Source organism: Scatophagus argus, chromosome 1 (assembly GCF_020382885.2).
Source record: "Scatophagus argus isolate fScaArg1 chromosome 1, fScaArg1.pri, whole genome shotgun sequence".
NCBI lineage: Eukaryota > Metazoa > Chordata > Actinopteri > Scatophagidae > Scatophagus > Scatophagus argus.
The window spans coordinates 1,403,158-1,416,596 of record NC_058493.1 but is presented as its reverse complement, the minus strand read 5'-3'; the positions used below and the strand labels follow the sequence as shown (position 1 = coordinate 1,416,596).

Here is a 13,439-nt window from a genome sequence, read left to right as displayed (position 1 = left end):
GGAAAAGTGCAAAGTGGAACCAAAGACAATGAATATATAAAGAACATGGTAGAAAGAATTTCTTTAGCTTCTTCCTCAAGAGCATCCAGGCAGTCTGTGGCAAATCCCTCATCGTTTTGCACCTTGTAATCATGAGTGCAAAAAGCATCCCCTAATTATATAAAATATAATATATAAATCTGACCAGGAGAGAACCACCAACCACTGGGCACCAAAGCAGCTCCCAACATCCACACAAATGACATAAGTCTTGTAATATTTTATATTTTTTATTCTTGTCAACAATTCTGATGTGTGGATCCAAACACTGAATGCAACACTGAATGTAACTACAAAAGTATTCCTGTTTGTACTGTTGACCAAAATCTACAGTGGCCAGGCGTTTTAGGACATGACTGAGAATTTTATAAATAAAGAGATAAAAAATAAGTTCTTCACCAATTTTTTAATCATTAAGATGTCAAGTAGGGATCAAAGCACGTGGGGCTGAGAGCCACAGACAGGTTAGGCAATTTAAAAAGTACTGAGAGACAAGTCTTTAATAGTTACAGGTAACAGGGAGTTTTTCCTTGCCATTGTCTGCTTGCTCAGGGGTTCAGGCTCTGGGTCAGCATCTAGAGGCAATTTTGATTGTATAAGGTGCTATATAAATAAATTGAAAATAAATTGAAATGATTGTCATTATCCTTCTTCCAAATATTTACTCCCAACTGTCCTTTATCCAGAATTAACTTGCATCACCTCACTGCTGTAGTATTAAGTAGTATTAAGACTGCTGTAGTATTAAGTAGTATTAAGACAGTTTCTCAAATATGTTTGTCCAAGGGCCAGAGTTTTTCAAATCAGACAGCTTGGGGTTGGACTTTACAAAAGTGATGGGAAAAAGCAGAAATAATGCCTCTCGCATCCAAACTCAATCTCAGCTCCTGTACTCTGGCCAGTGAGTTACATTAATTGCATTATTGATTACTCCACCAAACCCAATTTTTTCTTGCCAGTGCAGGGTGGAATCGATCTGGCAACCACAAGCCCCTACTAAATAACACAGCATTAACAGCGTTTCCCATACCGGGAGTCGAACCCGGGCCGCCTGGGTGAAAACCAGGAATCCTAACCGCTAGACCATATGGGATGGTCACATAAACAAGTAAATAACCATGTTATTGGTGAATGAGTTTTACAGTATCGCTGAGAAATGAGTTCTCATTTAAATCTTTTGGTTTCAGTGTTTGCAACTTATAGAGCCAAAATGCTTCCTATCTTTTTAGTCCAGGAGGGGGGAGGGGGGGGGGGGGTCCTCTCAGATCCTTTGGATTGTGAGATTGTGATGCACATTAGTCCACATGAAGCAGAATGTAGGACAGACAGTAAGCTAGAAAAATGTGACAGAGCACTATCAGCCAGAGTGGAGGAAAACCTGTAGCTTCTAATCTATTCAGCTGCACTTGGGCAACACCATCTGCTGCCGACACCAATATTAAACACTTACATGGGGCCTGAAGCATGTTTGTGTACAGTATTTCTGTGTGCAAACATGCCAGTATGCTCGTGTACACACTTTGCTGTATAATCAACCAGTCAACCAATGTCATTGTCCATGCTTCCTTAAAACCTTACAAGGAAAATAACAAAAAAAGTGAAATCTGTTATCAATCCTGAATCGATGTTTAGACACAGATCGCACAAGTCTCAGAAAAGCATGACAAGCGTTGCTCATGTTAAGCTTACAAACCGGAACAGGAGTATATGTCATAGAGCTGCTGTGATCAGATTTATACAAGCCCTAACAACTGCTCCTTTGAAACACAGACACAAACGCAAATCAATTCACATTAAACATGTTGAGATCAGATATTCACAGTCACAGAGCAACACATTATAGATATAATATGAAAATATTAGAAAATACTGAGGCAAAAACAAGCAAACCACTGCCACTAACAAAACAAAAGAGAACTTTTGACAGCATGTTAGAGGCCAGTGGGGAACTCAGTGCCACTAAATTCATCTGTGGGCTCAGTTTGGTGCAGCACTGGACTTGTAATCATTCACTGTGAGTCAAGTCCTGGGTGAGTAATGTGAATTTTTCAGTGTGTCATAAGTATGCAACTTCAATTGAAAGTAAAATAAATAACATTTTCAGACCCTCAATGTCACACTGGAGAACCAGCATCACAGACCAAAACAATTGAATGCTATGTATATTCAATAAAATTAAAAAAAAAAAAACAATCATCAATGTATCTGAACACACACTGCTCTACACACTCAGATCAAAATGTCAATCAAGGCAGAGCTGATTAGATATGAATCAATATCATGTCACTCCTGACAGTTTTCTTGACTAATTATTTAGCATACTGTGAAAACAGATGGAGGACAGGCAGGGATTGATACACTCCTAACAAGCACATCCACACACTTGACAGAAAGATAAAAAGGGGGGAAATCTTGACGTCAGACACCAAAACAAGAAAAAGGCCAGTGTTTGGGCACATTTTGGACTTAATGACTTGATAATTAGCTCTGCAAGATAAAGGTGTAGTTTGTGAATCATTGTCATTTGCAGTGAAAAACACAAGGCTCTAATAGCACTAACCAACAAGGATATTTTGCCAACGCACACGACTTTAATCAACCAACCAACAAAGGCAAATCACAGTAAGAAGGCTCACAATGAAACAGAGAAAAATGCCTTCAAAGGTTTTTGACTGTCCAGACAAATACGTCACAGGTAGAAGTGCAATTGTGTGTTGTTGCGCCACAACAAAATGGACGAGATGCAACATGATATCAAGCAGAAATATAACTTTGAGAAAACAGAAAATAATTTAATGACTTGGCTCCTTGAGACTTTTCATTAGTTATTGAACCTTATTGCCACAAATTCTGAAAAAACAACGTCAGGTGTTCATGCCATAGAGGAAAAGCTAGTCACCATTTCTCTTGTCATGACTGTAATTGTAAAAATCAATTGTTAGACAACAGACCTGCTCAAATTTGAAAGTGTAATGAGATGCTGACGATGTGATTTGGTGCTATATAAATAAATTTAATTGAATTGAAATTGTGACTTTGGTTACTGTGCCAAAAATCACATCACAGCCACTCTGTCAGAATAAGAGCAATGCAAAATTAAAGTCCAGTTTGTTCTGCAGCCATTTTTATAGATGAAATATTCATGTTACAACTATATAAGTCTTCACAGATGTCATCAAGTTACCTTCTGTCCACACCAATGATCCTAATCACAGGCTATCACCTATCACTGGTGAAGCCCAGGTAACATCAGTATGGCCTGTTTGTTTTCTCAGTGACAAAAGACAAACTTTAAAACCCCACATGTGAGCCATGAGATTGAAATTCCAAAACTTAGGTAAGATGCAACATCGGAGCAATTAACCGCAATTTCAAAATCTTAGCTTCAGCTATTGCAAAGCCATACTGGTCCAGCAACAGTAAAGAACGTGGACTGACCTGGTCGTCAGCTCTGTAGGTAAGAAACTGATCTTCTGTGGCATCCTCCATGAAGCTGCCCTGAGGTGAGAGAGCGAACTCTGGCAGGAACATCGCGCTCTGGAGCTGACTCTCTGCACACTGAAAACACACACACACACACAGAGTTGTACTGAATCGGTATCCAGGCAGAACGCATGGCAATAACATTAAATTCAGAACGTGATCAGTCACCAAAATCTGGAAGAATTCGACACACAGATGAACATGTTGCGTTTAAAAAATTTAACCCTTCCTTTGGTTAACTTAGTGAGCTAAAACCTGGACTTTGCTGGAGTTGTTTAAACAGAGGCTCCCCCACCCCACCTTCTCAACTCACAGGAGACAAAAGCTGTGTTCTGATATGACCAAGCCCTCTGCTGACTCCTCATACATTCTCCTCAGAGGAAATATATCCGATTCATTTCACCGTCATTTATAGAGTCACTGAACAAATACTCATGCTGGATTTTTTTGATGATCACTGTAATCCAAAAGGAAGAAGGGGAAGACCGATTATCAGGACAACAGGGACTCTGACTGTGCTGCACACTGAGACTGGAAAGGAATAACTGCCATCTGGCATTTAAAGGGACAGACAGAGAGAGAGAGACCAAGAGAGAGAGAGACTGTGTCAGTGTGTGCATGTGCGGAAGTGTGTGTCCAGAGAGATGATCTACCATTAAGGTTAGTGTGAGTGGCGTCTCCAGCAGGCTTTTAGAGCCACTTAGAGACAGACACAGCAGAAGTGCCATTGGTATGTGTTTCCCTGAGGAGTGTCTGATCCCAAGTGGAGGAACTGAAGCACCTCAAGGTCTTGTTCATGAGTGAGGGAAAAACAGAGCAAGGAGATTGACAGGCAGGAAGCATCTGCTGTGATGCCGGCTTGTCGTGGTGAAGAGAGAGCTGAGCTGAAAAGCGATGCCTGATTTACCAGTTTATCTCTGTTCCAACCCTCACCTACAGCCCCGAGCTGTGGATAGTGACCGAAAGACGAGGTTCGAGAATGCAAGCGACTGAAATGAGTTTTCTCTGCAGGGTGGCTGGGCTTCGCTTTCAGCTCAGAGTAGAGGTGCTGCCCCTGCCATCGACAGGAGCCAGTTAAGGAGGTTCGGGGATCTGGTCAGGATTCCTCCCAGACATCTACCTAGGTGTTTCAGGCATGTTCATCTGAGAGGAGACCTTGAGGCAGCCCCAGGACACGATGGACATACTACATCTCTTGTCTAGCCTGAGAATGCCTTGGTATACGCCTGGATGAGCTGATGGAAGTGGCTGCTGAGAGGAGGGGCTGGGCATCTTTGCCCATAAGTGGACTAAGACAAAGATGAAGATGAAAATGAACATACCCTTGTGGTGGGTTTTCTCTGGGTACTCCGGCTTCCTCCCACAATACCAAAAACATGCACATTAGGTTAATTGGCTACTTTAAATTGCCCCTAGGTGTGAGTGTGAGAGTGTGTGGTTGTCTGTCTTTGTGTGTTGGCCCTGCGATTGACTGGCGACCAGTCCAGGGTGAACCCCGCCTCTCGCCCGTAGTCAGCTGGGATAGGCTTCACCCCCCCTCGACGCTGAAGGATAAGCAGTATAGAAAATGGATGGATGAATGAATTTTGCAATATTTTCAATAGTGAATTATTTTCTCCTCTAGCAGGGTAGCACAGTCAAATGCTACATAACTACATTTTCTTAAAAACTGCATTAACATATTTTTGATCATTTGGCCAGTATTCAAGGATTCAAGGAGCTTTATTGTCATTTCACACATGTTAAAAACATGAGGTGGAACGAAGTCAGTTTCCCTGCTCTCGGTATAAGCCCAATAACATATATAAAGAAATATGCAAAATAGCTAGAAATATAAAAACAGCAGTATAAAAGTATAGCCTATAAAAGTATATAGCATAAACAAAATAAAGTATAAACAATTAAATGACAATATATACAACAGGCCTGTACCAACTGAGATAGTGTGCAAATGGAGTTCAGTTGGTGTATTGTGCAAAGGTCAGTGTAAAAGTTCTGTGCAAGACAGCTGCATTTCGTGCAGTATATATTCTACCAACCTCTGTCGTCATGGTTAAAAGAAAGAACTACTTGGGTAAGATAAGGGAATGATCACCATCATGGTTGAAACTGTAGGAAACAGGAAATACCTAGAAGTCTGCCATGTGAAAGTGAAACACCCCAGTTCCTATTTGTTGGAGAATAACAGGACATCAGCAGTTGTAAAGAGAGTGATCTTTCACTTCTTGCATACCTACAAACTCAAAATTATTCGCATTCTAGCCTAGCACTTGAACCTAGACAAAACAGAAAAATGATCAAATAAAATAAACATTGTACCTCTCTTCTTCCTCCATCATCTGACAACCAGAGATGCACAACCTTCAAGCCTACTTCAAATACTTCGTCCAGCAATTACATGACATTGTGAGTATGAGCATGTAAGGTAAGGGACACCAAAGAAAGAATTCAAAAGCTGTGTGAAAGAGTTAATAAACTGCATTTATTTGCCAAGGCTTTAACCAAGATAAATTCTAGGCAGGACAAAGAGGGTGTGACGAAGGACACATCATCACCTGGTTTGCACATATATCACCACGCACTTTGACTGAGTATGACTACATATGCACTTTAATAACTACATAGGCACTTTAAGAGCAACAGCACTTTATTGAAGATTTGCACAATACATTTTAACACATTGCTTGTTTACACATTTATATGGATGTATTTACCTTATTTCTTGAATATTTATCATTATATTCATTGTCCTTTTGCAGGTCTGACTTTGACTTTGTTGATAGGTGCTGTGTGGGCCACAGTTCTACCTAGAGGAGAGGGACAGAGTATTAAATGTGTATATTTAATATGTGTTAATTGGTTAGAAATGTGGTAAGCTAAGCTGTATTGCTCAGGTTGCTCAGCGTTTGCATTAAGAAGATCAAGAAGTGTTGTGTACTCACCAGTTGTTGTGTCTTCAGGGTGTGCAGGCAAAAGGCTTCCCCAGGCAACAGGCACAGATTTTATAGTTCTGGGGGAAAACCGACTGTGAATTGGTGTGGGGTGATGGATATGTGTGCAGTGTAGTATAACAAATGCAAGGTGATTTAGATGTGTTTGTTTTTAGTGACAGCTGATGTAAATGGGTGTGTATAGGTTACGGAATATGTTTGCATGTATATAAAGATGTGTGTTATGTTGGCCAGCGGTGGATCCCCGTGGGTGGAATCTTCCAGGGTCATTAGCTGAGACACACTATATATAGGCGCTATTTTAACAACATGAGTGTTGTTGCTGCTCTGATGACTCTGTGCTGTTTGCCAAGATGGATGAATAAAATAACCACATCTGTGACACTCCTTAAACTGCCTTGGATTATTCTTTTTGCTGTACTAACCAGCCGTAATTGTGGTCATTCAGAGGGTTTCTGCTTCCTGGACTATTTAATGTTTATCCCTCCGCAGAGACACAGCAGCTAGACACAATGATCAAAAGCAGAGATGATGTGAAAAGGGTTATCAGGCAGAGTATCATCCCATCTGTACAGCTGTTCCTTTTGTCTTTACAAATGCACTCATCACTTTTTGGCTAATGCGAGGAATGAAACATCAAAACAAGCTGACAGACACAAAGACAACCAATAACCCCAGCATATAAAGTTGTCGGCCATAACAGCAAATATTTGCCAATTTACACATCCTGCAAACACTGAGACATTAGCATTGCTTTAAAGTCATATGTCAACCTGACAAATTTCAGTGTAGTGTGGGTGACTTTGTCGTTTGTTGTTGGACAGTGGCTTTATCTGAGCTTTTGGTACCACTGGTAAAATAGGAATTGATGATCTGGCTGGGCTTCATGTGCTTCTGATGCTGGTGAAGATTATTGGATAGAAAAGTCTATTAAGGATAGGTTAACAATTTTTCAATTTCAATTTCAATGTTTCTGTCAGGTACTCATGTTAAAACTGAAACAGATTTTGCTTGCTTTCTCTCTCGTGTTTTGACTTCCTGTTTCTTTGGACATCTGCTTGCCCTTTTTGACCTTGCCTTTGCAAGACCCTTTGGATTTCTTTGCCTTTTCTGACTGCTCTCCTGCGTATCAAACCCCAGCTTGTGCATTAAAGACAGTGAGTGATCCTTACACCTGTTGTTTGCTGTAATCGCTCCTCATGTTCGTTCTGGCCACTAAGACATCCCTTCCTAAAGTGCGTCCAAAGGAGGATAAAATCCATAGTCCTCATTTATGCAAAAATATATTCTACAGTTTGAAGCTTATGAAGTGTTCTTCTTTTACTTTTTTGACAAGTGCTAAATTAAGTTTATTATGATCATATCTTTATTATTATATCATATCAGGTGGGTATCTGCCAAAGTTAGTTATGTATCTATAATGGGCCTGCAGTTACTCCTTGGGTCAAACATAAATCCAGCACAAGAGTGACTCCTGACTTGATTTCATCTTAATATTACTGTATTTTATTTTTATATTTACACATAGTATTGTCAAAGGTGTCTTATCCATTGTGTGAGAGAATTTATTATTTTGGCAGCTGTTTGTTCTAATACACAGCTCTATTCAAGGTCGGTATGAACAGTATGAGTGGGTTGAGACTGAAAATATAAAGTCATGTCTGAAAAGGACTTGATTTGTCACCCAAATGGAGGATTATGTCCATACTAGGCCACACACACATAAGCACTGACAGAAAGTCAGGCTGTCCCACTATGAAGTTACTGAGTCGTAGCCATGCAGTGCAGCATGGAGCAGTTCCCCTAACTGAGTTTCCACACCAGTGGAAGCACAGTGTCAGGACGGTGTTCAGCGTGCCAGCACTCTGCACCAACTGGTTCCTGCTGGATCACTGGCTTACTTTAGAGGACCAATAGTGGGATAATAATAGCAAAAGCAGGGCAACACCTATAACAACAGACAATATACTGTAACGGGAGTGGGCAGCCATGACAGAGTGTGGGAGGGATTACTTGTTAAAGCCATTTGTGCAGTCGGTCAGAAATCAAAGCTTCTTCATGTAAAGACGCACTGAAGATGTAATTTGTTAGCAGGGTTCTGAAACATTTTCAGTGTCAGGTCCAGTTACATATGCTTCAGACCACTCCACTAAGGTGAGAGCTGGTGATTATTCTCTTCATCATATAAAATGTAACCTTATCAAGACACAGGGGCTCAGTAGTTATTTAGAGAATGGCTGATTTTAAATCAGGTTTATTTAAGGTGCATTCAAAGCCTAAATGCGGCTCTCTTTTCCGTCTTTGTCCTGTTTTCTGTTGTCATACAACACATTTTAATGAAGTGTAACACTGCTTTCAATTGGGAATTTACGACATGATCTCATGGGATGGCATGTAAATAGTGTGTCTCTTTAAAGCATACTTTGTGTGTCATGTTATGTATTTTAAAAATGCAGGAAAGGATAAAGTCAGGTGACTTTCATCTTGTGATCTCATCTCATTGTCATAGTCACACTGGTCTCCTGTGTTAAAGTGCTGTGTTTGTTGTTGCTGCATGTGGGCATGAGCAGCTAATTTTAACAGTGATCAAATACATATGTTGCTTTAAAAGTTGCTATTTATGTAAGTCGACTTACTTTTTACTATCAGCTATGTTTTTGTTTTGTTTGGTTTTTTTTCATATATTTTGGGGGCATTTTATGCCCTTAGAGATGCACTAGTAGAATAGAGAGCCAGGGACTGACATGAACCAATACCATTACAAAGTTAAAGCTGTGACATTCCCATTCTTAATGCTTCCCACACCACAAAGAACTTGTATTACTTGTAACATGTAAAAAATGCACATCTTTATGCATCTGTGTTAATTAAAGAGGATCTCTCCTGAGTACTTCTTAGACTTAAAACGTGCCTAAGTCTTAAGGTTCCAACACAGATGACAACACAGTGATGGGGTTTGGAAACGAGTTTTAACAAAAGATGTGTGTTTTACAAACTGAGGGTGTGGAGGCAGGGGAACTCTAACAAAATATGCTGGTGGTTGCATTATGGGAAATGTAGGAGCTAGTGTTTTTGGAGCTTGATCCATATTACAGACATTAAATCAGGATACCTCTTACTTTGATATGGCTCTTTTTAAAAAATGTTTCATGTTAGGACCCCAACTTTATGTAAGGGCAATACTTCTTTAAATTAAATTATGGATACAATACACACCTACTCATTTAAATGTATGGTATGTAGTTTCTGTCTCTAGAGGAAGGACATAATTGGCAAGGGATCATGGGAGTTGTTGTCCTTGCTGTTAAACAGCCAACATTGCTGATGAAAATCTATCTGCGGGTAATGGTGAAAGTTTTACATTTTTTCAAAGTTATGTTTACTCATTCACCGAAACAAAGTCGATGGATTTTCAACACACAAAACAGTCACACAGCTTATTTCTTCTTCGTCTAATTCAGCATACAAGGCCAACAACCCTAAGATAATCTTACCTTATTACAGAGGCTGAGTGGAATGAAAGGCTGTGACGTCACCATGTCTAAATATACAGGATCTATTTTAACTCTTAACACTGAGTCCACCACTGGAGTTTACAAGTCCAGTTCTCTGTTATAATTAATCCATGAGTTTATGTTGATCTTTTATACTGAAAGAGCTTAAACACAAACAGCTTGAAGTTTCAGTGTGAGAATATTTTCAACCAACAACTATATTTTTACACTCAATACAATAACACTCACTAAACTAAGTGTCAGTCAGTATAGGTGTCAGTAGCACAAGGGATAAGGTGAAAAAAAAAAACAAACTTAAATTAACAAACGTACTCAAAAATGAACAGAAGGAAAACTGGGAAACCAGGTAAAAAAAAAAAAAATCCAAACAAAAGAATAACCCAAATAGCAAGCAAATACAAGGATCACAGGGCAAACACAGAGACTGAAGTGGCAAACAAGACAAACTGAAAACACACACAAGGAGAGCACAGGTATAAATAGGGCTGTAAAAGAAGACACAGGTGCAAACATGCAGGGCGGGGAAAGCAATCCAAAAAAAGAAGGGAAAAGAACAAAGACAAGGGGTGTAAAGCGGGAAACGCTACAACCAAAGACATCCATCAAAATATGACCAGAACCGCAAAGCTGGAAAAGACACAAGAAAAACAACTACAGAATAAAACAGGAAACAAACCAAACAAACTGGAGCAATTTTGCTCATCATGTATGAATGAATGATGATAAATGTGCCTGACCTGATCTGGTCAGACCTTAGAACTCCCAAACACAGATGGAGACTCAAGTTTGCAGCTTCAACTCACATCACACTCACAGGGGAACTTTGCAGATGTTTTTTTATCCTTTTACCATGGTAAAAGGATAAAATGGTGCACGTGAGTTGTATATCCAAATGAAAAATCTCCATTGTGCCTGCACTCACCCACACCTCTAGGGCTAACCCCTCCCAACCCAGTTTAGATGAAACCAGAACAAATTTTATGTCATTGTTTGTCTGTTTTACTCTGATGAATACTGGGAAACATTAATTCGACTGACTGACCTAATAGTTTGATTCAGGGACAGAGACTGATAGAGACTGTATTCTCTGGTTGTGTCTGTGTTTATCTTGTGGTTAATTCATAAAACAAACAGCCGGCGGCAGCTGCTGATACAGCAGATTGTGAGCTGCAGTTTTCCCGGTAAACACAACAACCTATGAGAGTCCACAGCCTGCCTGTCCCTCCAAACACAGCAACAGATGTAAGCATTTTTGGCAGAGTTTGTTTTGAGAGTGAACAGGAGAGAGAAGATGGCAACCACAGGCCTCACCTAACATCCTCGCAGACTGGGCAGTGCTGCCACTGTCAGTTAGCTGCATCTAGCTGCAGGTAGCTGCAACCATCCTGTCAAGTCTCCATTGCTCAGAGGAACTCGGGCAGCAGAGAGCAGCTTAGAGGGAGGAGGGACCCTGAGGAGAGCAGGAGCAGGGCAGGCATGAGGAACTGCAGCACCACAGAGGTTGTTGTGTATACTTGACACTACAGCTCACAGTCTGCTGTATCTGCACCGCCACCGGCTGTTTCTTATACAAACCAACCGCAAAATCAACACAAACACAGACTGACCAACACCGAACATGATGATAGAAAAAAAAATATTGATATGGCTGTTTCCTGGTGTGCCACAGCTATGTTTGGTTAAGTTTAGCAGTAGAAAACTACTTGATTACAGTCAGAGAACAATCACTGAACCTTTGGTGCAATGGAAAGATGTATGTGAACAGAGATAGCAGCATGTGGCTGGTTAGCAGGAGTCCTGAATAGCTAATTAGCTCAACGGCACAGGGTGCTGCTTTCCCTGTCTTACTGTGATGTAGACTACTAGAGTTGAGAGTTGAGATGTGTCTGTGTGTGTGTGTGTGTGTTTGCCTGTCTTCATCTATGTACGGGTCTAAAATATTTGTGCATGTTTTAAAGTGTGTGCAGGTGGTTTTGTTTCAGTGTTTTATTGGGTCTACACCATCTCTTGCACTTTAAATGTAACATAACACAGCTTGCCTCTTCAGTTAATGAAGATATATTTGAAGATATGAGAACCCTAGAGAGGACCTTAAATAAAACAAATAGGAGAGTGTGTGCTGGAGAAATGCATGATTAATCAAGGCCAACTTGGTCCTCACTACCTAATTGTGATCCACTTTAAGTTAGAATCAGAACCTCCAGAACAAGTTATCAGACTGACACTACAGGTCACAGGAAAGCAGAGTGGTCTAAAGTGGTCTAACTGAATACACAGCAGTTTAATCCAACTTTATACTTCTTTGAGATTATCAGCCACAGCAATAAAACGAATCAAAGTAACAACTTGTTCAGCTGCCCTGAAGCCATCAAGAAGCATGAATGAAGGTTTCTGTTATATTTCGCTGCTTTTGATGAGCGTTTCACCTTTGGCACATGTACACTTCTGAGCCTTCTCTTGAAAATAATGAAACTAGATGACACTTATCTTGTCTAAGGGGCAAAAAATGCATTTAAAAAACTCAACAGCACTGTCTCTTTCTAGAAATCATGACTCTAGAGACTAGAGCTAATCCCAGTTAATCACAGTCTGCTGTATGTGCACTGCCACTGGCTATACAAATCAACTGCTAAAAGAACACAGACGCAGACGGACCAACCCCTAATAGTCTGTATGATATAAAAAAAAAAAAAAATGATATGGCTGTTCCCTGATGTGCCATACCTAAGTTTGGTTAAGTTTGGGTGTAAAGAACTACTGGGTTAAGGTTAGAGAGTAGTTTCATGTCATCACGCAGGTGCATCTACTCACAGACGAGAGGTTAACTGACTAAGCTACCTGACTAATATAGCTCACTGACAAGTGAATCATTCATATGTTGGATGTTGGATCTCTGGGGTCCAATGTTTAGGTGGGAAATCATCCACATGATTTCCAGAACCCAAGGTTTTCCCATAGAACACTGCATTGTAAGCACATGATTAATTTTATTCACTTCACCTCTGGTGCTATTGTCGTGGCTGATCGGTGTATATGAAATATTCATCCATCCATCCATTTTCTATGCCGCTTATCCGTCAGGGTCGCGGGGGAGCTGGAGCCTATCCCAGCTGACTACGGGCGAGAGGCGGGGTTCACCCTGGACTGGTCGCCAGTCAATCGCAGGGCCAACACACAAAGACAGACAACCACACACTCTCACACTCACACCTAGGGGCAATTTAGAGTAGCCAATTAACCTAATGTGCATGTTTTTGGTATTGTGGGAGGAAGCCGGAGTACCCGGAGAAAACCCACACAGGCACAGGGAGAACATGCAAACTCCACATAGAAGGATTTGAACCTGGAACCCTCTTGTTATGAGGTGACAGTGCTAACCACTGCACCACCGTGCCGCGTATATGAAATATCGTACATATGAACTACTACTCTACTACTCTACTCTACGCTA

General features: G+C 40.6%; 1 protein-coding gene and 1 non-coding gene across 3 annotated transcripts in view; both read right to left on the bottom strand.

Annotated features, from left to right (window-relative positions):
• Window positions 1-13,439, bottom strand: part of adamtsl3 (ADAMTS-like 3) — a 188,923-nt gene that overhangs the window by 163,419 nt on the left and 12,065 nt on the right. For both annotated transcript variants that reach the window (XM_046387311.1, XM_046387226.1), the window contains exon 3: window positions 3,478-3,597. In XM_046387311.1, the coding sequence (XP_046243267.1) occupies window positions 3,478-3,597 (120 nt within the window). The remainder of the gene's footprint in view (window positions 1-3,477; window positions 3,598-13,439) is intronic.
• trnae-uuc lies at window positions 1,061-1,132 on the bottom strand. Its single transcript has one exon. It is a non-coding gene; the product is annotated as a tRNA-Glu (tRNA).